Below are 26416 nucleotides of genomic sequence, written 5' to 3'. Positions count from 1 at the left end.
GAGGCTAGGAGTGGTAGCTCACACGTGTAATCCCAGCACTTTGGGAGGCCAAGGTGGGAGGATCTCTTGAGTTCAGGAGTTCAAGACCAGCCTGGGCAACATGATGAAACCCTGTCTCTATTTAAAAAAAAATAAGTAAAATAATAAAAAATAAGATAAAATATAAAATTATATCCTCCACATAGTAGAGGATATTATTTTATATTTATATAAAATATACATATTAAATATATATTTTATATACATATAAAATGTATATATATAAAATATATATTATATATAATATATATATATTAAATATGTATATTTTATATAAATATAATCTCATTCTTCTACTATCCTCCATTGTAGAAGAATGAGATGGTAGGCCGGGCGCGGTGGCTCATGCCTGTAATCCCAGCACTTTGGGAGGCTGAGGCGGGTGGATCACGAAGTCAAGAGATCGAGACCATCCTGGTCAACATGGTGAAACCCCATCTCTACTAAAAATACAAAAAATCAGCTGGGCCTGGTGGCGCGTGCCTGTAATCCCAGCTACGCAGGAGGCTGAGGCAGGACAATTGCCTGAACCCAGGAGGCGGAGGTTGCGGTGAGCTGAGATCGCGCCATTGCACTCCAGCCTGGGTACCAAAAGCAAAAAATTCCGTCTCAAAAAAAAAAAAAAAAAAGAATGAGATGATAACTTATGCTGACATAATGAAGGATGTATGAGTTACAGATTCTGCATGTTGATACTGGATCACTTTTTTAAAAGCATTAAGCTGAAAAAGCATGAAAGTTGAACATCAAGTAGAAAAGATAGCTATTTAATTTCCCAGTTTTAGTGCACCTTCAGTACTAACTATAAATTGAGCCAATGTAGGTTTGTGCTTAGAATGTATTTCCTAAGCCAAGAAAAATGATATAATTATTATATGGCAAAATATAATGCTTTATGCCAATTTCAAGATCTTTTGCAGCCAGGCATGGTGGCTCATGTCTGTAATCCCAGCACTTTGGGAGGCTGAGATAGGTGTATCACCTGAGGTCAAGAGTTTGAGATCAGCTTGGCCAACATGGTGAAACCCCGTCTCTACTAAAAATATAAAAATTAGCCATGCGTGGTGGTAGGCATCTGTAATCCCAGCTACTTGAGAGGTTGAGACAGGAGAATCACTTGAATTTGGGAGGTGGAGGTTACAGTGAGCCAAGATTGTGCCATTGCACTCCAGCCTGGGTGACAAGAGTGAGATTCCGTCTCAAAAAAAAAAAAAAAAATCTTTTGCAAGAAACCAAGAAATGTTCAAAAAAGGTTGGGGCGGGGGTTCTTTTTCAATGTGGAGAAATCAATTAGATTTTAAGTATTTAAACATGTTCTTTAGAGTTTTTAAAAATTATACCTCCAAAACATTAAACTAGCAATTAATCCATATGTAATTAAGATAAATTCATGTCCTCACTATTTTACATACCTATCAATTTAGCAAATATTTGTTGACTATATTACATTAAATGTAACAAAAGTAAGCTCTGGCTTCAAGCTTTAAAAGATGCACTATCCTAATAAGATTTTGCAGGTTTATTATTTGATAATGAGTTCTAAATTAATATTGTTTTATTTTACATTTTACAGTTTAATATAAAAGGTTTGTTTTAAGAAACATTTTTTTTTCAGCATTTTGAAGGTCTAAACAACATAGCCACTTCCAAAGTAAAAGACCTAATCTAAAAATTGTGATAATGTGAATGCTTAAGTACTATACAGGTACTTTTATTTTTATTTTTGAGACAGGGTCTCACATGTTGTCCAGGCTGGCCACAAACTCCTATGTACAAGCAAATCTTTTGCCTTAGCTTCCTGAGCAGCTAGAAGTATAGGTGTGTGCCACTGTGCTGGGCTTGTGGATATTTTTGATTTTATGACGCAGTGCTGCATGCAACACAGCACCATTCAATAAGCGTAAGTAAATGTCACCTTCCATTCTACAAAATGAAATCCCTACTGTCTATGCAAATTTAAAAGGTATAGGGGAGGCTGGGTGCAGTGACTCACACCTGTAATCCCAGTGCTTCGGGAGGCTGAGGCGGGTGGATCACCTGAGGTCAGGAGTTTGAGACCAGCCTGGCCAACATGGTGAAACCTCGTCTCTACTAAAAATACAAAAATTAGCTAGGCATGGAGGCAGACACCTATAATCCCAGTGACTCAGAAAGCTGAGGAAGGAGAATTGCTTGAATCCGGAAGATGGAGGTTGCAGTGACCTGAGATCATGCTGCTGCATTCTAGTCTGGGTGACAGAGTGAGACTCCACTTCAAAAAAAAAAAAAAAAAAGTATGGGGGAAAATGGTAGGTAATTAGGTTTCTATGTAAATTGGATTGCCAAAGAAAATTTAAAATGAAAAAAAAAAAGTGTATTACAGGGGAAAATAACATTCTCTTAAGGAATCTGAAGATATAGTATATGGTTACCAAAGAATTACTTCAACTTCTTTTAAAGTTAGTATATGTATTTGATACTTGCTTCATGCCTGCTGACTGAATTTTAAAACACCAAAAGATATCACACAAATGAGTATTAGCTTATCCCCTTTAACCTTATAAAATGCTTTATGTAATATAAGTACTAGACGAGGAGTTCTTTGAGGATGGCAAAAGCAATAACAAAACACCCAGACCTGTCTTATCTTAGAATCCCTGATACTAAGCCTAATATAAAGTTTCTAGAAATACATTTTCTAGAAATACATTATATTAGGCTTACTATCAGGGATTCTAAGATAAGCCTAATAAAAAGTTTCTAGAAAATGTATTTCCTCCCTTGAAGTAAACTTATATATCAGGATTGTATAATATGAAAACATTTCATGCTACCCAAAAAAAGGCCATCACACCACCCAGAAATAAATGTTGTTTAAAAATATTAATAAAGCCCAGTGTGGTGGCTCACGCCTGTAGTCCCAGCACTCTGGGAGGCCAAGGAGGGCGGATCACAAGGTCAGGAGTTCGAGACCAGCCTGACCAACACGATGAAATCCCGTCTCTACTAAAAATACAGAAATTGGCCGGCATAGTGGTGTGCACCTGTAATCCCAGCTACTCAGGGGGCTGAGGCAGGAGAATTGCTTGAATCCGGGAGGCAGAGGTTGCAGTGAACTGAGATCGCACTACTGCACTCCAGCCTGGGTGACAGAGTGAGATTTCTTCTCAAATGAAAAAAAAAAAAAAAAAAAAAAAAAAAATCTTCATTGAGGTATAATTTATATGTAATAAAATACACCTATTTTACAATCAGGAGAAGGGCAGGAAAAAAATATTAATATATTTTGGGTGCTCAGATATGTTTTAAGTAGTAAAATGAGAATTATACTAATTTAAAGGAAAAAATGTAAACTAAAAAAGATCAGTATAATGGTATTTTGTTGAGTGAACTTAGTGAGTGAACTAAGCGTTGAATGAATTTATTATTTAGGAAGGAAAAAAAATTGTGGTACCTTTCTGATGGCTTGACCTGATGCTTTCTTCCCAATAAAGCTTTCAGAGACTCCAAGAATGGCAGCTACGTTTTGTTCTGCTGGACTGAGTTGGCTAAACTACATGGAAAAAAGAGCAAATAGACAGAAATATCAAAAAATCTGTCACGTGAACCAAATCCAGGATTTCTTTTGATATCCTTAATCATTTTCATAATTAAGGATACAAAAAACAAGATAAATTTATTTGTAAATATTGCAGGTTTTAAAGTTATATCATTAGAATATAACATTCTTTAGTAGAATTACTTAAAGGCATGGCCACAAGTACTAGTTTCCTATATGATTATGTTTAATACCAGATGGCTGAGGGGAAGGAAAAGGAAAGGTTTTGAGAGTAATTGCATTTATAGTGCCACTAAAAACTTACTTCCTGAGTAATATAAATTCAGGAAGTTGAGAAGAGATGGAGAAAAAAAACCAGTAATGTCTTTAAAATATGACATTAAAAAGAAAGTTAATTTCCTGTGATTAAAAGCTGTATACTACTTCTGCCTAATATACTTTTTTTTTTTTTTTTTTTTTTTTGAGACGGTCTCACTTTGTCACCCAGGCTGGAGTGCAGTGGTTCGATCTCAGCTCACTGCAACCTCCGCCCCCTGGGTTCAAGTGATTCTCCTGCCTCAGCCTCCTGAGCAGCTGGGACTACAGGCATGCACCACCATGCCCGGCTAATTTCTGTATTCTTTTAGTAGAGAGGGTGTTTCACCATGTTGGCCAGGCTGGTCTTGAGCTCTAGACCTCAAGTGATCCTCCCACTTTGGCCTCCCAAAGTACTGGGATTACAGGCATGAGCTACCACACCCAGCTGTAATATACATTTATACAGCTAGTCTGTTCACAGTAAAATCATCATATACTATACGCTACCACTTGGCTTTATAATAAGTATGGACAGTTCTACTTTGTGATAGGTTGTAAAATAAATATTCCTTTTCAGTTACTAACATCATTGGGTTTAATGTATTGTCATACATGGCTCTGACTGAGTTTTCATATAATTAAACTCTCAATCATCAGAGATGGCTTTCACTGTTTTCTTTGCATTCTAGGCATTATAAAATGCAGTGATCATAACAGTAACTTCTGTGGGGAAAGAGGACCAAGAGTAATCCTTTTTTCTTTTGACAATCTTTATTTTTTCAATAACAAATACGTTTATATTTAACAGAAAAGTAACATTTACATTAAACAAACAAAAAATATGTTGCCAGATTACAATTTTTAAAAACCAAAAGAAAACATACCCAATTCCAAATATATTTTAATAGAGAAAAAAGTGAATAATCACTTGATAAAAAGCATACAAAAGGCTGGGCACAGTGGCTTACACCTGTAATCCTAGCACTTAGGGAGCCCAACATGGGAGGACGGCTTGAGCCTAGGAGTTTAACACTAGCCTGGGTAACATGGCAAAGCCTATCTCTACAAAACAAAACAGAACAAAACAAAACAAAACAGCATGTAATAATTAATAAGTAGCCTAAGCTGAAAAATGTTATATTCTCACCTGCCTGAAGTATATCATCCAATCAGGGTTACACTGTGAAACCAGATCATAGGGGGTTGTTAGGTAGGTTAGATGAAGAAGGCTTTCCAGCACAAGTCCTTCAAGACCTTTCTTCAAGTCTCTGTAGAGAATGTCACAATAAGCTAAATCTATAGTTCCTAAAAGAAAGATACAAATATTTAACCTTTCACAATTACTAGAGGAGGAAAGAGATGGTTTTAAATATTGTTTACATATTACTTCAATATAGCAATGCTTGTTAACATTTAATAAGTACATACCTTCTGATTCAACTATTTTGGGTAATCTAACCTAGAGAAATATTTCCATATGTACCCCAAAATACATAGAGATGTCCATGTAGCCTTGTTTATAACAGAGAAAAATCAGAACTAATGCAAATGTCCATCAACATCGAATGGTTAAATAAATTATGGTACATCCACACTACATATGACAATAATAGTAAAAGAAAAATGAGATCGATTTAAAGGAACTCTTCTGTTAAGACATTCATGATATAAATGAGAAATATAATTTGGAAAAAAATATTTAAATTATGATTCCATTTGAAAAATAAATATACACATAAAAATATTTGGAAGAATACATATCACATTGGTAGTAGTAGCTCCTGAGAGAGTAGAAATGGGACAGGAGCATAGCACTTTCCTTAACATAATTTTGAGTTCTTAGGTTTTTTTTTTAAACAACAGACATGTATTATTTTTCATTAAAAAAGAGCCTCACCCTGGGCAACATAGTGAAACCCCCATCTCTACTGAAAATACAAAAATTAACCAGGCATGGTGGCATACACCTGTAGTCCCAGCTACTCATGATGCTGAGGTGGGAGAATTATTTGAGCCCAGGAGATGGAGGCTGCAGTGAGCTGAGATTGCGCCATTGCACTTCAGCCTAAGCAACAGAGCAAGAACCTGTCAAAAACAAGCAAACAAACACTCCAAACAAAAAAAACCCCACAACACTTTATTCACTGTCATGAAACAATCTCTAAGACATTATAGTCAGCAAAAAAAAAAAAAAAGCAAGTTGCAGGCCCAGTGTGGTGTCTCATGCCTGTAATCCCAGCACTTTGGGAGGCGGAGGAAGGAGGGTTGCATGAGGCAAGGAGTTTGAGACTACCCTGGCAAACACAGCAAGACTCTGCCTCTATATGGAAAAAAAAAAAAAAAAAAAAAACTATTTATAAATAGTTTCAGAATACTATAAATGATTATTCGTTTAAAGACAAAAACAATACTGTACATACATACATATTATGCATTGAAATGAAATGTACAGAAAAGGTCTGGAAAGATATACACCAAATTGTTATTCCTGGTAGAATATTAAGATGTGTATGGTTGCTGGGGAGGGAAGCATGAAGGGGGGATGCCCACCTTATCCTCTATATACTTCTGCAGTATTTTAATTATTTATAATTCAAAACATTTTTCAACTTTTGAAAGTCAAAGGAGCTTGTCAACTTATAAAATAAGATTAATATGATTAATATGAAATTATAAATATAACTTAAAGTATAATTTTTAAAATATTTATTTATTTATTTATTTTTATTTTTGAGATGGAGTCTCACTCTATTGGCCAGGCTGGAGTGCAGTGGTATGATCTCAGCTCACTGCAACCTCCACCCCCCAAGTTCAAACAATTCCTGTGCCTCAGCCTCCCAAGTAGCTGGGACTATAGGCATGTACCACCATGCCTGGCTAATGTTTTTTTTATATTTTAGTAGAGACAGGGTTTCACTATATTGACCAGGCTGGTCTCAAACTCCCGACCGCAGGTGATCCATCTGCCTCGGCCTCCCAGAGTACCAGGATTACAGGCATGAGCCACCGTGCCCAGCCTAAAGAAAGTATAATTTAATTTTCATTTTTTCCCAATGTGTTTCCCGTGATCAGTAAGATTTAGGTAAGCTCTTACCCTTAAAAGAAGCTCGTCCCAACTGTGTAATATGAAAATTATGTTGGACCTCTTCTTCAGACTTACAAATAGTGTCTTTTTGTAGGAGTCCTTTTTCTGTCAGGTATCTAAGTGATTCAACAGTTATTTCCCAGAGACTTTTTTCTTTCAACAAAATCTTTTGCTGAACACCAAAAAATGTACCATTCATGAAGCAATAGATATCATCAAGATTTGTTGCAATCTGAAACAATTCAGGATATCATTGGAGCATTTTCCTTAATTCAAGGCATCACCATCAATCCACATTAATCAAGATGATAACTCATTTCCATACCTCAAAGCTATTTAAATAAAAAAATCAGTATTAAATCTACACAGTTATAGATATAAATTTATAGTGACAATTTAAAATTAACAACAAAAAATGTAGGGTATGATAGTTATTATATTCATACTTTTTATGAAAACATGTACACATTTTTCATTCCAAAACTCCTTTGAATAGGCCTTTAAATAATTTTTTACAGTATCTCCAAAACTGTGCTATTTACTCCCCAACCAATGTTCACTAATTCTCACTCAGCCTCCTTTATCAATCTTACCTGCACTGCTTTCCACCCACCTGTGAAAGCATCCTTTAGCTCTAAGTTACATTAAAAAAAAAAAAAAAAAAGTATGGCAAATACAACAGTTTCCACTAAAATAGGGTCAGACAATACTTCGCCTAAAATGTTACCTAAAAATAGTTGATCTCTACCTATTTTTGACTCTCTCATTCCTATCTCCATTTCTTGTTCTTTCACTTTTTCTTTTCCTGTTATTCACTATTTATAACCTACAATGGCAATCATAATACTTAACCCTCCCATTTAGCATTCAGATGTAGAGTTGACTCTGAATTAGAGTAATTTTTATTAGCCAATTTCAATGAAATCAGCATGTATACTAAAATATAGTCAATCAATAAGTATATTTCTCTCTCATAATTCTGATGGTATTTAAACTGGAAATTTAAGTCATTTCATATTAAACTGATATAAGGGGCAAGAAAAATATTATGGGGCACATTTTCTATTGCTTCTTCCCACGTTAATAAAACCATTCTTAATATAGTATTCAATTAAGCTACAATTACACTTTTAAGATATTTAAGAACTGATACTTGGTTTTTGGATTAATGTGCTTGTTTTTTGCACTGTTTCCTACCTAAATGATTAGAGTTAACACTGGGGGAGGGAGCGTGCAGGGGGGCAGGGGAACCTTTACGTGATCTCTCTATCTACCATTATGTCATTTTTCTATCCCTCCCTGTAAAAGTTTTTGACATAGTAATTGAAACTCACTGGGCCAGCCTCTGTTTCTGGCTTCTCAAAGCCAGATTCTCCATTGATGTCCCAACTTGCAAGTTCACCCATGCTGAATTCTAAAGTTAATTTCATCACCATGTCCCAGATTAAAGGAAAAACAAACAACAAAATCAGGCCAGGTGCAGTGGCTCATGCCTGTAATCTTAGCACTTTGGGAGGCTAAGGTGGGAGAAATGTTTGAGGTGAAGAGTTCAAGACCCATATAAACAACACAGCAAGACCCCATCTCTAAGAAAAAAGTCAATTTCATTAATTCAAGTATTTATTAAGTGCCAACCACATGCCAAGCACTAGGATTCAGTGATTTCTTTTTTTTTTGAGATGGGGTCTTGCTGTGTTGCCCAGGCTGGTCTTGAACTCCTGGGCTCAAACGATCCTCTTGCCTCAGCCTCCCAAAGTGGTGAGATTACAGGCATGAGCCACTGCGCCCGACAATTCCATGATCATTTAAAAATTATTTACCTTGGGGCCGGGCGCGGTGGCTCAAGCCTGTAATCCCAGCACTTTGGGAGGCCGAGGCGGGTGGATCACGAGGTCAAGAGATCGAGACCATCCTGGTCAACATGGTGAAACCCCGTCTCTACTAAAAATACAAAACATTAGCTGGGCATGGTGGCGCGTGCCTGTAATCCCAGCTACTCAGGAGGCTGAGGCAGGAGAATTGCCTGAACCCAGGAGGCGGAGGTTGCGGTGAGCCGAGATCGCGCCATTGCACTCCAGCCTGGGTAACATGAGTGAAACTCCGTCTCCAAAAAAAAAAAAAAAAAAAATTATTTACCTTAATCACTGAAGTGGATGAGAAAACAAAATATAAGAGAAAAAAAATTAAAAGAAACAATTAAATTTAAAACAGTATAAAATCTACACAGTTGCATATATAAAGTTATTGCATAACTTTTTAACCTGTATTATCTCAGATAACAGTAATAAGATAAAGAATTTTAAAAAAATACCTTCAAACCAATCAAAGAGAGAAATAATGTTTGGATTCCCTTGGTGAACTCCTGAACAAGACGGCTGTAACAGTTTTCCAAAGGTCTAGTTATTAACTCCAGTACCTATAAAAGTTAAAGCAATACCGTGCTTTGTGTTATTATTAAAAATAAATGGCATTTCATATAAATAGTTTATACTTTACATAAATCTTGTAGAGCCAGAAGGAGATAAAAACATAAATAAATAAAATAATAAAGACAAAAGAATAAGAATTTAACATTTGATATCATAAAAATGGAAGAAAGACAAATAGGAAAAATATTTTTTCATGGTCTGAAATATATACATTTTCAAACCACTCTTTCTAATTCTTAATCATATAGAAAAGAAAGTATCATTTAAAGGAAATTAAGAATTAATTTTAAAAGATGATTTCATAAAAGGGCTAGACCAACCAAAGACCAAGAAAAAGACAAAAATCAACCATCAAATAATTACCTGTTGTTTGTCTTTTTCTTGCAGTATGAGGATACTCTCCCCAATAGTATCTATTCCAGCACGACCAGCTCTGCCAATCATCTGTTTATATTGATTCCTCTTTAAAAATTCCATAGCAACATAGGGAGCTCTTAAAATAACTCTATGGAATTAATAAAAGTAATTAAAAATGACACTCTACAGCAAACAGCACCAATTTTAAAAGTCCTTAATTTCATTATATATTTGTGATATTAAATTTAATGGCATTTTAACACAAAATAATGGATAACTAGTATTTACCAAGAATCTATGATTTCTTGGTTTTTTACATATGTTATCTATAATTCTTATAAAACTCCTAGTAATAATATACTTTATTTCATTTCATTTTTATAAAGGAGTTAATAATAACTCAGTTAAGTGATTTACCCTAAACTAAAAAATTAGTCATTACCAGAGCTATCATTTGAACTCAAGTCTGCCTAGCTGCAAGGCCTATGATCAATCTACAGCAGCAGTCTCCAAAGTGTTTTGACTTTATACTCCTTAAACAAAAAATGTGACCACACGCCACTAACATATACACATCTATTTATGAATTTACATTATTTTGAACTGTATAAAGCTGCAGACTTCAACTTTTGTAGGTTTTGACCTACAAAAATAGTGATTTCAGCCAGGTTCAGTGACCCAAGCCTGTAATTCAGCACTTTGGGAGGCTCATGTAGGAGGTTTGCTTGGGTCCTGGAGTTTGAGACCAGCTTGGGCAATATAGTGAGACGCAGTCTCTACAAAAACAAACAAACAAACAAACAAACAAAAACTTGGCTGGGGATGATGGTGTGCCCCTGTAGTCCCAGCACTTGTGAGGCTGAGGTGGGAGAATCACTTGAGTCCAGGAGGTTGAGGCTGCAGTGAGTCATGATTATGTCACTGCACTCCAGCCTGGGCAACAGATTGAACCCCCATCTTTTTTTAAAAAAAGCAATTTCAATCATGTTCATATATACAGAAGTCTAAAGTCAGCTTTCCTATCCAAAGGAAAGAAAAAATCTATTGTTTACCTATATTAATGAACTTCCTCTTTATTTATAAATTTCAATGTGCAGCAAAGATTCCAAATACTTGAAGAAAACTAATAACATAAAAGAAACGTAACATGAATATACAGAATAGATGACCACAAAAAGCAGATAATATAGGGAACAGAAGAGAACTTTTAAAAATCCTAATTAGCATTCACAGAAAATTCCAGAGTATTATATCCACAATATAAGCGTAGACTATTATAAGGAAAGAACAACAAAAGACAGTTCTTAGAAATAAAAAAAATTAAATTTATTAAAAAATCCAATTGAAGGGTGTGGTGGCTCACACCTGTAAATCTAGCAGTTTGGGAGGCCGAGGTGGGTGGATCACCTGAGGTCAGGAGTTCAATACCAGTCTGGCCAACATAGAGAAACCCCACCTCTACTAAAAATACAAAAATTAGCCAGGTGTGGTGGTGGGCACCTGTAATCCCAGCTACCTGGGAGGCTGAGGCAGGAGAATCACTTGAACCCAGCAGCTGGAGGCTGTGGTAAGCCGAGACCATGCCACTGCACTCCAGCCTGGGCACTGGGCAACAGAGCAAGATTCTGTCTCAAAAAAAAAAAAAAAAAAAAATCTGGCAGGTGTGGTGGCTGACACCTGTAATCCCAGAACTTTGGGAGGCCAAGGTGGGCAGATCACCTGAGGTCAGGAGTTCAAGACCAGCCTGGCCAAGATGGTGAAACCCCGTCTCAAAAAAAAAAAAAAATTCAATTGAAGAACTGAATAATGAATGAGAATAGTTAATGGATACCATTAAAAACTGATACTTTTTTTAGGCAGGGTCTCGTTGTCTCCCAGGCTGGAGTGCAGTAGTACAATCATAGTTCACTGCAGCCTCAATCTCCTGGGCCCAAGCAATCTTCCCACCTCAGCCTCCCGAGCAGCTGGGATCACAAGTGTATGCCACCATGCCCAGCTAACTTTTTTGATTTTTTAAGAGAGGTGAGGTCTTGCTATGTCATCCAAGCTGGTCTCAAACTCCCGGGCTGAAGCAATTCTCCCACCTTTGCCTCCCAAAGTGCTAGGATTACAAAAAACTGATTTTTTAATATGGAAGGGAAAGTTAAAAAAAATCATATAGCACAAGTTGTGTGCTTACATTCTTACACATTTTGAAAAATATGTAATAAAAGAGATACGAAAGCTGAATCTAAAAGGCCTCAACCCTGTCTAAGTGAAATTATAAAAGCAAGGAACAGAGATAATGGGAAGAAAAAACAACAGAAAAAACTTACTCAAAAGAGAAAGGCGGCCGGGCGCGGCGGCTCAAGCCTGTAATCCCTGCACTTTGGGAGGCCGAGGCGGGTGGATCACGAGGTCAAGAGATCGAGACCAACCTGGTCAAAATGGTGAAACCCCGTCTCTACTAAAAATACAAAAAATTAGCTGGGCATGGTGGCGCGTGCCTGTAATCCCAGCGACTCAGGAGGCTGAGGCAGGAGAATTGCCTGAACCCAGGAGGCGGAGGTTGCGGTGAGCCGAGATCGCGCCATTGCACTCCAGCCTGGGTAACAAGAGCGAAACTCCATCCCCCCCCAAAAAAAAAAAAAAAAAAAGAGAAAGGCATAAAGCTTAGATTAAAAACATCCACCCAAGTGCTAAGAGCTATAAATGAAAAGCAGTAATTTTGGAATTGTAAAATCAATCTTCCTGGGTTCAAACGTTGGCTTTAAAACTCATTTTAGGTATAAAGTTGGGAAAGTTATTTAACTAGTCAGTGCCTCAGTTTCCCCTTCTATGATAGGTATGTAATAAAATATGACCTTCCTCACAGAGTTGTTGCGAAGCTCTATCAAGTCAATGTGTGTCAAGCTGTTACTACATGAAGGGGAGAGGAATGTGGTAACTACAACTATTATTATACACCACGATGAAACTGTCAGGCTAAAGAGAAAAGTCTAAAAGCTTCTGGAAAATAAAAATCCATGCAGAGACAAAAAAAATGAGCAACACTGACCTCTAGAAAATATGAAACAATATTTACAAAGTCCCTAAAGGAAAAAAAATAGAATCTAGAATTCTTTTGCTAGTGAAGTATTAAAGTATGAGGCCGAAATACAGATATCTTCAACTATGCAAAGAGTCAAAATTTTTTACCCCTAAAGCTGTGTTCTAAAAAGAATTACCCAAGGAAGGCAAAAAAAAAAAAAAAAAAAAAAAAAAAAAAAAAAAAAAAAAAAAAAAATCAGAGAAGGAAGATGTGGCATATTTGAGGCAATGGTAAACAAAAAACAAGTATGACTTACAGGTCAGTTTAAATAATTACTATGTAAGATAAAACAAAAATTTAAACTCTGGCACTAAAATTCTAGGTAATTGAAACATTCATGGGGCAGAGTAGAACATACTAAGGACATGCTAAAACTCTTGTTATGTTCAGAAGGGGATAGATATTGAATAATTCTAAAGTAATAAAAATGATTACAACTTAAAATTTTAAGAGTAACCACTGGAATAATAGAAATAGGATATATAACTTTCACTTTTTTCTTCAATTGTCTGAAAAATGGAAAACTTAATCAGAGACAGAAATTGAAAAAGAAAGAAGGAAAAAAGGTACATACTTGCCAAAAAAAAAAAAAAAAAGAATCCTGGTATTCAAAGCAGAATTATTATATGAACAAAACAACAAGTACTTGTGGAACTGATAAAAGGTATAATTCAGCAATAAGATATTTGAAGTAAACCTTTGTATATCTAAATAGTTTTGAAATATAAAAAGTAATAACTTCTGAAAATGCAAAAAGGAGAAACTGACAACCACATAATTAAAGTAGGAGACTAACATACTTCTCTGAAATTGACAAAGGAATTGAATATAGTAAGAAAATAGAGAAGCTGATAACACAATGAACAACTGTGATCTCACTGAGAGGTATAAAACCATATATTCAACTGGAAATACGTATTTTTTAACACTCATGGAAAATTAATAAAAATTGATAATTTATTAGCAAAATACCCCATGGTCATAGATTATAAAGGACAGAAGTCAATTACCACACATTTGGTAATACTAAAAAGGTAATCAAAGATCTGCTTTAAAAACTATATATTGGACTCAAATTGCCTTATGGATTAGTTCTCCAAGATTTCAAGGAATTCTCTATGTTAAATAAACTCTTCCAGATTATACAAATGGTGAAACACTTGCCAATTATTTCTACACAAACAAAATAATAAACCCTAACATCAAAACCAGATATGAAGAGCATAAAAGGTTGGAATTCTAATATCAAGAAATCTATGAATGTTATTTTTTATTACATATTTCATTAACTATTCATTTAAATATTAAAGAAAATAAACCAACCAGTCAACTCAGCATATGCTAAAAGAACATTTGATAAATTTTTGATAAACAACAAAACTCCCTGTAAGCTAGGAATGGAAAAGTTCTGAGCCTGGTCAATACTCACTTATCTCTTACCTTCGAGCTGGTAGGTTGACACCTGCTGCTAGGGTAGATGTGCAGGTAAAAAGACAGAGCACTCCTGTGGAGTAGGCCTCCTCTAACAGCTTCCTTTCATCACTTGTTAAGCCACTATGGTGATAGGCAACTCCAAATGGGATCGTGCGCTTTAAGACAGGGCACAGGTTGCCATTGCCAATATTCTTCAGGTTGTTAATCACCTCACATTTTTCTTTCTCCTTGTGTTTCAGATATTCCCTATGAAAAAGATCTGTTAGAAATATAAACCCTTGATCTTCTAGTGACAAAATTCCTACAATTTTCATTTTAGTAGATGCTAATGTAAACATTCTTTATTTAATGTACTATTTTCATTGAGTTAAGTACATTAACTATTCTCAGAATTTTGATTCTGACTTCATTAGCTATTAGGTAGTCTCTCAGTCCTTTTGTGAATTACAGAACCCTGTGAAAATCTTATCAAAACTAAGGAAAGGTGGGGTGCAATGGCTCATGCCTGTAATCCCAGCACTTTGGGAGGTTGAGGCAGAAGGATCGCTTGAGCCCAGGTGTTCGAGATCAGCCTGGGCAATGAAGCGAGACCACCTCTCTACGAAAAATAACAAAAATTATCCGGGCACGGTGGTGCGTGCACCTGTAGTCCCAGCCTATGGGGGAGGATGAGGTGGGATGATCGCTTGAACCCAAGAGTTTGAGGTTGCAATGAGCTATAAACCTACCAGCCTGGGTGACAGAGCAAGGCCTTGTCTAAAATTAAAAAAAAAAAAAAGGAAAAATACAACTATTTACATAAATACAACACTTTACATATAATTTCAGAGGGTTTGTGGATTTCCTGATATTCATTCCTGTACTTCCTTTGAATCCATGGATACCAGGTTTAGATCTCTGCTCTAGATGCTATGACTGTTTTTTCTTTATAACATATGTCTTTATAGGGGATAGTTATTTTAAGACACAAATTTTCTTCTCTGAAAATGGAAACATATATATTATTAAATCACACTTCTATGGTAAAACACTGTCTAAACACTAGCACTTTAGAAACTTCATTCATATCCTACAATATTTCCATCACTTAGCCAGTGTCTCCATCTTATTACCTTGAATTATTCTAAGAAGATAAGTGATTCAATGAGAATATTTTTTCAGTGATAATTTCCTTACGTTTTTATAATCAAAATCATCATTGTAAAAGCAGACTATTACTGAAATGAGCAACTCCTTTATCTTATCCCAAACATTTTTATCTTTTGTTATTCAATTAATTTAAGTCCATCTTAGACCAATCAATGACAGTAAGATTGAAAGAGGAGGTAGATGTTGACTAGATTAGCATTCAGGTTAATAGGCTATGAATAGTGAGCCAGCATTACCTAAGGGGCTGAAAGAAATCTCGGAAAATGATTAAACCACACATGGGACAAATAGGTGGATAAAAAACTGAACTGTTAGTACTTAAAGTAACTTCATACTTATCTCTATGAATAGGACAAAGCCAATATTATGATACTACAAAATTACAAGTCAATACATTTCTTTCACAGGAAATTACATCCAAATCTCCATACAACATAAGTGTGAAGTTTACCAAGAAAGGCAGGTCAGGCACAGTGGCTCATGCCTGTAATTACAGCACTTGGACTGCTTGAGCTCAGGAGTTTGAAATCAGCCTGGGCAACATGGCAAAATGCCATCTCCACCAATATTACAAAAAATTAGCTGGGAGTGGTGGTGTGTGCCTGTATTCCTAGCTACTCAGGAGGCTGAGGTGGGAGGATCGCTTGAGCCCAGGAGGTTGAGGCTGCAGTAAGCTGTGTTTCTGCCACTGCATTCCAGAATGGGTAACAGAGTGAGAAACTGTGTCAGGAAAAAAAAAAAAAAAAGGAAAAGGAGAAAAACAAGGGATGGAAGATATAATTCATCTCCACAGTGGTAACAGTGATTAGTCCTCTGATTGTCTAAGCCAGTGGTTCCTGACCTTGGCTATATGTTGGACTTGCCTGGGGAGCTTTACAAAATGATATCTGGGTGTCACTGCCAGAGATTCTGATTTATCTAAGATGTAGCCTGGGCTTTGGAATTTTTAAAAGCCTCCAAGATGATTAACTATGTAGCCAAAGTTTTGAATCACTGACCTAAGCCATTATATTAGTTAACATTCTCTTACATGCAACCTTAGAGTTTTCTTTTTGTTTGAGATGGAGTCTTGCTCTATTGTGCAAACTGGGGTGCCGTGGTGCGATATCAGCTCACTGCACCTCTGCCTCCTGGGTTCAAGTGACTCTCGTGCCTCAGCCTCCCCAGAAGCTGAGATTACAGGCACAAGCCACCACGTCCAGCTAATTTTTTGTATTTTTAGTAGAGATGGGGTTTCACCATGTTGGCCAGGCTGGTCTCAAACTCCTGACGTCAAGTGATCCACCTGCCTGGGCCTCCTAAAGTGCTGGGATTACAGGCACGATCCATGGTGCCCAGCCACCTCAGAATGTTTCTCTGGCCATTTAACATTTATTTTCACAGTTAAAATTTCTTTCTTCAAGGTCAAGGCCTTTAATATACTATAACAATATAATATTTTACAAGTCATAATTAGTGCTTGCTCAATAAACACAATACACAGTCTATAATTCATAATAAAAATAAAACAGGATATTTTAAAAAGATTAACATACTTGCTTAAAAATTTGCATATCATTTCTGCTACATTTTCACAGTTCTTCTTACTAGGACAAAAAACTAAGCAGGAATAATTGGGAATAACTTCTGTCACCAGTGCTACCAAGTGATCGGGATCCATCTTTTTTAGGGTATCAGAATACTGCAAAACAACAAGATGTAGGAACAAGGTGGTTAGTAAACATGAAATCCTGTCTATTTTTTACCGGTGTGATTTGAAAGTTAAATAAACCGTCTATAATTCTAAACTTCCAATTTAATAAATCTGATCATTTAAAATAAAAGATGAAATCTATATTAAACATCAAAATGTTTAATCTCACATTTCTTTTAAGTTATTAGGATTTTCTTAGTTCTAGTTAGTCTAAAAAGAACCCCAGAATTAAAGAAGTGAATTAAATAAAATTAAAGAAGTAAAAATAGTTAATGTTATTAATAGCCTCACTACATGCCATCTCCACCATAGCAGAACAAAAAGGTCCACAGAGGGAAACACAGGTTGATCCTAATAATAGTCAAAGGACTATGTGAATAAGACATACCCTTTACAGCCATTAATAGTTTTCAAAAACACAGATTCAATCACATTACTGAATTATGACAATTTTTGTAGTAACAGACATGAGGAACACAAAGAATATGAAGAAAAAAAGTAAAGGTATTTAAAATCTCAGTTTCTTCAACTTTACTAAAAACTAATGAAAACATACTTTAGAATAACACACCTTCATAGAAGTCTAAAACTATGGTATAGTCCCTTCTTCCCCTTTTTAATATCTTTCATATAAGTTATAAAACACTAAAATTTACATAGTAGACATTAACATTTTAATATAATATCTGATCTAGATGGTCTATAAATTATTCTTTTGTTGTTGTTAAATGAATAAACATTTACAGGAGAGGTTTCCAAATTTTCTTGGTTCACAGACCCAGTGCCAAAAGAAATACTTAACAGTTTTGTTAATTAAATAGTGAGGTCCAAACAACTTAATAAATATGTACTTCCTCACAACTTAGTAGCCGTTAGAATAAATAATACACATTAGTTGAATGAAAAAATATTTTTATTTTATTCTGAAATAACCACAATGGCTCGCTAATGGGATGTGTGTACAACTTGGTACTGTCTTTTAAACTCTGGAATAAGACTGGACACAGCTGTTCTCTTCTGTTCCAGATTGATTTTCACATGGTACTTGCTTACAGCAACTGCAGAAACCCCAACTTCACAAAGATATGATGTCATAGAAAAGAATATGGTGTGATCTAAAGTTGAAATTGGAAATGAACTATCTTGAACTGGTGGTCTGCATGTTGTCCAACAAATGTCAAGCATCAGCTGTTTCTCTCAAAAATCTAAACTGTCCTATGGAACCCACTGGAAACTTCAGCAGTGCCCCAGACACAGTCTGGCAACCTAGAATTTAAAGGTTATCAACATTACCTTATAATTAAGGAAACGTGAAAAAGTCATGCCATTCTCAGCTTTGCTGTCAATTTCATATATTGTATCATTTATTTTCAGATATTCTTTTAATTCAACCTTGAATTAAAGGACACTTGCAATTAATACCACATATAAATTCCTCTTCCAGAGTTTTAAATGTTATAAAATAGGTTAAAAAAGGACAGCTATAAAATATTTTAGCTTTTCTAAGATATATAAAACATGCTTCAACTTAAAAGTTCTTGCTTTACCATTTCTTCTTCTTCTTCTTCTTTGGTTTTTCCCCTTTAAATCAAAATAGAGATCAATATCCTTGAAGAAATGCTTTTAATTAAGTAAACACCATATCCAAAAAGAAACCACACACTTCTGTATTTGTCACAGAAAGTGTGAGTCGTGGTGTTCTTATCTTTTACTAAGCTGTTATCTGTTTATGTCTCAAGATCTAAAACGTTGTCTTTTTTGTTTTTTTGAGGCAGGATCTCTATCACCCAGGCTGGAATGCAGTAGCATGATCACAGCGCACTGCAGCCTCAGCCTCCAGGACTCACGCTATCCTCCCACCTGAGCCTCCCAAGTAGCTGGGATGACAGGCATACACTACCACATCAGGCTAATTTTTATAGAGATGGGGTCTCTCTATGTTACTCAGGCTGGTCTTGAACTCTGGGCTCAAGTGATCCTCTTGCCACAGCCTCTCAAAGTATTAGGATTACAGGCATGGACCACTATGTTCAGCCAAAACTTTCTGTCTTATTACTCATCAGTCTTAATTCTAAATACCACCACATCGTTTTTCAGTATTTACAGACAAAAAGTTTGTAAACACAGCTCATTGCATTTTTTTAAATAACAATAACAATGTCTAATGTGGTAATTAAATTCAAAAAATATCTCTTGAGAATGTTCATGTACAGATGTACAAGTGTAAAAACATCAATTTTTTTTTTTTTTTTTGAGATAGGGTCTCACTCCGTAGCCCAGGCTGGAGTGTAGTGGCCCAAACACAGCTTAATGTATCCTCTACCTTCTGGGTTCAAATGATCCTCCCACCTCACCCTCTGAAGTAGCTGGGACTACATGAGCACTACCATGCCCTAATTTTTTTTTTTTTATTTTTTGAGATGGAGTCTCACTCCATCAACAGGTTGAAGTGCGGTGGCACGATCTCGGCTCACTGCAACCTCTGCCTCCTGGGTTCAGGTGATTCTCTTGCCTCAGCCTCCTGAGTAGCTGGGACTACAGGCATGTGTCACCACTCCCAGCTAATTTTTTTTTTTTTTTTTTTTTTAAGTAGAGATGAAGTTTCACCATGTTGGCCAGGGTGGTCTCTATCTCTTGACCTTGTGATCCACCTGCCTCAGCCTCCCAAAGTGCTGGGATTACAGGCGTGAGCCACAGCACCCAGCCATCCCGCTAATTTTTAAATTTTTTGTAGAGACTGGGGTCTCGCCCTGTTGCCTAGGCTGGTATGAACTCTTGGACTTAAAACAATTCTCCTGCCCCAGTCTCCTAAAGTGTTGGCATTGCAGGTGTGAGCCACTGCACCTGGCTAAAACATCAAATTTCAAATTAAAACTTGGCAATTAAAAAAAATTATTTTCTGAAAACCTATGTAGAAACTGAAAAGCTATTCAGACTCAAAACATACACACTAGTACTACACACAAATAATATATATACATTATAAGCTATTTTCAAATAACTACAAATTACATTTGTTTACTTTCTTCAAGCATTTTGGGAATGCTGCTATTGAGGAGTTTACATGTAAATCCATGTGAAGCCTTAACTTACTAAAAACGTATTATAACTACTAATATATAAATATTTTAAAAGTTTAAATTTTAAGATATGTTTTTTAACGTGCCAATAACTCAAAACATGTCTCACTAAATTTTTGCCAAATAAAAAAATTTACTTTAGAGAATAAGAAATGAAAAAATAAAATATGGGTCTGGGAGAACTCATTTAATGAATGTTCATTGAGGGCCTGTGGGCCAGGTTATTAGATACATTAGTGACCCAACCTAAGATCCCTATCCTATATACAAATTCTTAAATTCTCTATACACAACATCTTATTAGCATATAGTCATGGTGAGTAAAACGTGCCCCTTCACTACTCTGTAGAATTCTTTAAATGTTATGTTTACTACTTTTATTTCTAGGTAAGATGAACACAAAACAAATCAATACAGTGCAAACCTTGGGTACATACTGGTCTAAATTGACTGGTATAATATTCTGCTTGAAGAAACTTTTGTAGGTCTTCAACATTGTTTAATGTTGCACTCATACCAATAATTTGAGTTGTTTCTAAAAAACAAACAAACACCAAAGTGTTAAGGAAAATATTTAATACATCATAAAGTAATTTCAGCAAATTTTTTGTGCTCTGAATTCTTCCTGAGGGATTTAGGAAAGGGGTGGGAGAGGTAAGTAAGAGAAATACAAATAGGTTAGGTGTGGCCTGTAATCCCAATACTTTGGGAGGCTGAGGTGGGTGGATCACGAGGTCAGAAGTTTGAGACCAGCCTGGCCAACATAGTGAAACCCCATCTCTACTAAAAATACAAAAAAAAATTAGCTGGGCATGGTGGTGGGCTCCTGTAATCCCAGCTACTCAGGAGGCTGAGGCAGGAGAATCACTTGAGCCTGGGAGGTGGAGGTTGCAGCGAGCCAAGATCATGCCTTGGCACTCCAGCCTGAGCGACAGCGTGAGACTCCATTTCAAAAAAAAAAAAAAAAAAAGAGGCCGGGCGCGGTGGCTCAAGCCTGTAATCCCAGCACTTTGGGAGGCTGAGGCGGGTGGATCACGAGGTCAAGAGATCGAGACCATCCTGGTCAACACGGTGAAACCCCGTCTCTACTAAAAATACAAAAAATTAGCTGGGCATGGTAGCGCGTGCCTGTAATCCCAGCTACTCAGGAGGCTGAGGCAGGAGAATTGCCTGAACCCAGGAGGCGGAGGTTGCGGTGAGCCGAGATTGCGCCATTGCACTCCAGCCTGGGTAACAAGAGCGAAACTCTGTCCCAAAGAAAAAGAAAAAAAGAAAGAAAGAAAGAAAGAAGAATACAAATAGCTGGGTGCCTGGCTTACATCTGTAATGCCAACACTTTGGGAGGTGAGGTGGTGGGAAGACTGCTTGAGGCCAGGAGTTCAAGACCAGCCTGGGCAACACAGCAAGACCTCATCTCTACAAAAAAATTTAATTACCTGGGCATGGCACTGCATGCCTGTAGTCTGAGCTATTTAGGAGGCTAAAGTGGGAGTATCTCTTGAGCCCAGGAGGTCAAGGCTGCAGTGAGCCATGATCGTGTCACTGCACTGCAGCTTGGGCAACAGTGAGACCTGACCTCTTAAAAAAAGAAAACTACAAATATATTACCAGAGTATTAATCTGGCAATTGAAGAATGAAAGTTTTCAGGTATCCTGAAAGTTACTACTTAGAAGTTTATAGAGTTTTAAACTTGGCAAAAAGTAGGATATTAAGGCTTCTAAACAACAATAATGAGTATAAATTTGCTTATAACTGTCTATCTAGATACTTTTTATGAAGAGCTATGATATGTTCCATAGGTATGGCTACAGACAGATGTAGAGTTAGTAGGATAGAGTGCTAAATGAGTCTCAAACTCTTGCCACATGAAAAGTCCTTTATGAGATCTTGCTATCAAGCTAAATTTTTATTTTATTTATTGATTGATTGAGACAGAGTCTTACTCTGTTGCCCAGGCTGGAGTGCAGTGGCACAATCTCAGCTCATTGCAACCTCCACCCTCCTGGGTTCAAGCAACTCTTCTGCCCCCAGGCTCCCGAGCAGCCAGGACTACAGTGTTTTCGTTTTTTTGTTTGTTTTGTTTTTTAAAAATAAAGGTGGAGTGAAGCTTATGAAGCCATATGACATCCTCGGCAATACAAAATGGCTGCTTTCTATAGACTTAGCTATTAAATGAAAACCCAAATAGGGATTCTTTGCAAATGTTTCTTCATTGCTCCTATGTCTTGAAATGATCATTCAAGAAGCTGGCTGAAAGAGGAATATGTAGGACTATCCTTCCCATTCCATAAGGATAGACTATGAAGCTGAAGAGGTGGGCGTGGGGTCAAATCAAGAAAGGCTGTGCTAAGAAATTAGGCATTTATGCAGAAAACAAAGGGAAGCTATTATAGATTGGTAAACAATAAAATAAACTAATTGAATTTGCGTTTGGGAAGATCATTCTGTTCGCACTGAAGAAAGATGGATGTGGCAGATGAAGGGCAGTGATAAAGACTAAAGGCAGACAGAAGAACTTGGTGATATCTGGGACAATCCAGGTAGAAAGGATGAGGTACTGAACTAAGGACTTAGTGGTAACGAGGGATAGAGGGAGAGAAGTAAAAATATATTCATGAGGTAAATCAGATAGGATTTGGTTGCTGATAGAATATGTAGGATCCTGGCTTGGCTGGCTGGAGAGTGGTGGCTAAGAATTCAGACTGAAGAATGGCTTTGAAGGAAATGAGTTGGGCTTAGACTAAGCCTTAATTAGGCTTAGCTGTTCAAAGAATATTCAAATAGGGATGCCCAGCTGGCAGATGATATTACTCAGGAGAGGGGTGGGGTAAGAGAAAAATCTTAAAAAAAAAAAAAAAAATATTACTCAGGAGAGAGGTGCAAGCTGGAAATTCAGATTTGAAGCCAGCAGCACACAGGAAGTACCTGAAGTCATGAGTATGCATGAGAATTAGCAGAAACTGTAGCAAACAAGGGAGGAGGCTAACATGAATCTATAGTGACACCTACGTCCATAATAAATAAGCTTAGAAAGAGATGTCACAGAGGAAAACGAGAAGGAAAAACTAAAGAGATTTTATTCAAATGCCTATTAACTAGATATTAATATAAGTCACTGATGATAGAAAGACAATGATTACAGAATAGCAAACACAGGTCCATTATGTGATAGGTACTATGTCAGATGCTCTACAAAGATTACTTTATACCATCTTTGCAGCAATTCAGTAAGAAAGCTTCTGTTACCATCGCTCATTGATGCCTAAGAAAACAGAGCCATAGTTTATATAAATTGCCTAGGGTCATGTACCTAGAAAAAGTGAGCCAGGGTTTGACTAGCTCCAGAGTCTGTTCTCAGCTGTTGTGCTATGCCATCTCTCAATGCTGAGACATGATTCCTCTACAGAGAGACAGTAGGAAACCCAAGAGAGAATGATACTCCATCACCCAAAGCAAAAAACAATGATGAGTAGCTGAATGAAGAAAAATCACGATAAGGGCAGTTAGTGCACATTGGATTCCAGAAGCAGGTGATTATTTTCCTCTTTCCCACTTTAAGTTCCATTGAATTTATCACCATTTGACATACCATTTGATTTCTTATCTGCTTATTGTCTGTTTACTTTCACTAAAATACAGGCTTGATGAAAGCAGGAACTGTTTTATTCAGTTATAACCCTAGTACTTAAAATAGTGCCTAGCACACAGTAGGTGCTCAGTATTTTTTTGAATGAACAATTCATAAAATGCTATATAACCTGCTTAAATATTATTGCTGTTGAAATTTTTAAAATACATTTTAAGATTTTTACCTTTATAGTGAATTTTTCCATATATAAGGTAAATATTGTAATAGCATATCAATAAATAGTAAGTTATGACATTTAGAATAAATTTTTCTTACACTTTAAAGGCTACCTGATGTTGCAAAATAGCTCCTTAAAGTGACTATTAAAATGTATTGCTTTAGTGGTATTATTATGGTGATGATGAGAATGGCTGCAGTAGCAGCAGCAAACCCTCACTGAATGCAGCGTGCTAAGCACTGCTGAATGCAATACATGCATTAACTCACATAATCCTTACAACAATCTCATCAGGCTGGTACCATTATTATCCTAGTTTTATAGATAAAGAAACATAAAGGAAGAGGGGTGTGCCTGGGTGGATAATAACAGAGGACTTCTTCAAATACCAATTTCATTTACTTTCAAAATTCTACACATTAGAAATTTTAAAACAAAGGCAAAAAGCATTAAGCATCTTGCTTTAGGTTATATAATGTAGCTAGTGAAAGAATTAAGTCTTTTTTAAGTTTCTCAATTATAAATCAATTCGTGACCTCATTTAAAAAATACTTACTGCTAGTGTAGAGGATTTTTGCTAGGGTCATTTCCAGTATAGCTCCACGGCTTCCTTCACCAATCATGTGCAACTTTGAGATTTTTTTTTTTAAAAAAGGGAAGAGAAGTAAATCTTCATATAATACTCATATAAAACATACATATATTCATATGAAATTTGTAAAGAGTTCTTATAACTTATAAGTATTTTGAATATAACAACTATAGGTACAGGTACATTATTTCACTGGTATTTAGGTTAATGAGCTTTTGGTGCAAAATCTTGATAAATCTGGGATCAATAAGTACTATTGTAATTTCCTTTTTTTTTTTTTTTTTTTGAAACTGATTTTGGCTCTTGTCCCCCAGGCTGGAGTGCAGTGGCACAATCTCAGCTTACTGCAACCTCCGCCTTCCAGGTTAAAGTGATTCTCCTGCCTCAGTCTCCTGTGGAGCTGGGATTTCAGGCATCTGCCACCATGCCCAGCTAATTTTTGTATTTTTAGTAAAGACAGGGTTTCACCACATTGGCCAGGGTGGTCTTAAACTCCTGACTTCAAGTGATCCACCTGCCTCAGCCTCCCAAAGTGCTAGGATTACAGGCATGAGCCACCGTGCCCAGCCTATAAAATTGTATACTACACATATATGTATTTACACTTCAAGAAACACTTGACACAAAACCAAATTTAAGATTATCAAGCATGGACTGTCTTCACCTATATTGTGTATATGTTAAAATAAATTTATTTTTATAGAGGTACTAAGGTACTAAGCAGATCTACACAATATCCAGAATAACAAATATTTAGTATAATAAAAATGTTGACAAATTACAAAAGTATTAACCAACCTCATCTACAACAACCAGACCCAGACTGTCAATTCTTCCAGTTTCAATCAGGGAGTTCACCAAGCTATGTCCTTTTTCAATAGTGGCAATATATAGAGATTTCTTTTCCCTTCTTTTAGTTGGAGGAAATCTTCCTTTGCTTCCAGCATATTCTTCAACAAAGAAACCGAGTTCTATACCAAAACTTGACAAACCTGAAATCTAGAATATTGGTTAAAATAAAGAAAAACAAGCAAGGCATTGTGGCTCATGCTTGTAATCCTAGCACCTTGGGGAGGCTGAGACAGGAAGATCACTTGAGCCCAGGAGGTTGAGGCCAGCCTGGGCAACACAGTGAGACCTCATCTGTATAAAAAATAAAAAAATAGCTGGCAGTGGTGGTGCTTGCCTGTAGTCCCAGCTACCTGGGAAGCTGAGATGGAAGGAGTGGTTGAGCCCAGGGAGTTGTGGCTCTAGTAAGCCTTGGTCATGCCACTGCACTCTAGCCTGGGCGACCGAGCAAGATCTTGACTCAAAAATAAATAAATAAATAAATACATACACACAAATGAAAAACACAGATTAAAAAAACCTCTAATTATTAAGTGTTCATGGGGTTAAAAAAGCTATAGTATTTAATACCCATCAACAGGAACAATGTCACAGGTAAGACATACTTTGAAATACATAAGGAATGCTGTAATGTCTTGATCTTTGCAAAATAAATGCAACTTTTAAACTACATGTGATAATAAATTTCAATGTTTGATGGCAAAAAGCATCAGGGCATGGTGGCTCACGTCTGTAATCTCAGCACTTTAGGAGGCTGAGGTGGGCGGATCATTTGAGGTCAGGTGTTTGAGATTAACCTGGCCAACATGGCGAAACCACATCTTTACTAAAAATACAAAAATTAGCCAGGTGTGGTAGCATGTGCCTGTGATTCTGGCTGCTGGGTGGGGAGGTGGGGCACAAGAATCGCTTGAGCCTGAGAGGAGGAGGTTGCAGTGAGCTGAGATCACGCCACTGCACTCCAGCCTGGGCAACAGAGTCTTGCTCTGTTGCCCAG

At 36.6% G+C, this 26416-nt stretch overlaps 1 protein-coding gene across 11 annotated transcripts in view; it reads right to left on the bottom strand.

The window, feature by feature from the left end:
* The window catches only part of HELQ (helicase, POLQ like), a 49667-nt gene that overhangs the window by 14815 nt on the left and 8436 nt on the right, over positions 1 to 26416 (bottom strand). For 4 of the 11 annotated variants that reach the window (XR_004257331.1, XM_032239715.1, XM_032239718.1 and 1 more), the window contains 11 exons: positions 25369 to 25569; positions 24535 to 24607; positions 20609 to 20706; positions 18385 to 18483; positions 16934 to 17079; positions 14256 to 14495; positions 9752 to 9893; positions 9271 to 9375; positions 6969 to 7191; positions 5022 to 5179; positions 3473 to 3571 (listed from right to left, as the gene is read on the bottom strand). Coding sequence is in view for 10 of the 11 variants with exons in the window: in XM_032239715.1 (XP_032095606.1) it covers positions 3473 to 3571; positions 5022 to 5179; positions 6969 to 7191; positions 9271 to 9375; positions 9752 to 9893; positions 14256 to 14495; positions 16934 to 17079; positions 18385 to 18483; positions 20609 to 20706; positions 24535 to 24607; positions 25369 to 25569 (1584 nt within the window). In the remaining variant the exon portion in view is untranslated. Of the gene's footprint in view, positions 1 to 3472; positions 3572 to 5021; positions 5180 to 6968; positions 7192 to 9270; positions 9376 to 9751; positions 9894 to 14255; positions 14496 to 16933; positions 17080 to 18384; positions 18484 to 20595; positions 20707 to 24534; positions 24608 to 25368; positions 25570 to 26416 lie in introns of all 11 variants that reach the window. The other 7 variants (XM_032239723.1, XM_032239725.1, XM_032239717.1 and 4 more) reach the window with 7 other exon arrangements.

Source organism: Sapajus apella, unplaced genomic scaffold, assembly GCF_009761245.1.
Source record: "Sapajus apella isolate SASKATOON/1434 unplaced genomic scaffold, GSC_monkey_1.0 scaffold45, whole genome shotgun sequence".
Lineage (NCBI taxonomy): Eukaryota > Metazoa > Chordata > Mammalia > Primates > Cebidae > Sapajus > Sapajus apella.
Note: the sequence above shows the minus strand (reverse complement) of the source record. Positions and strands in the feature narration are given on the sequence as shown.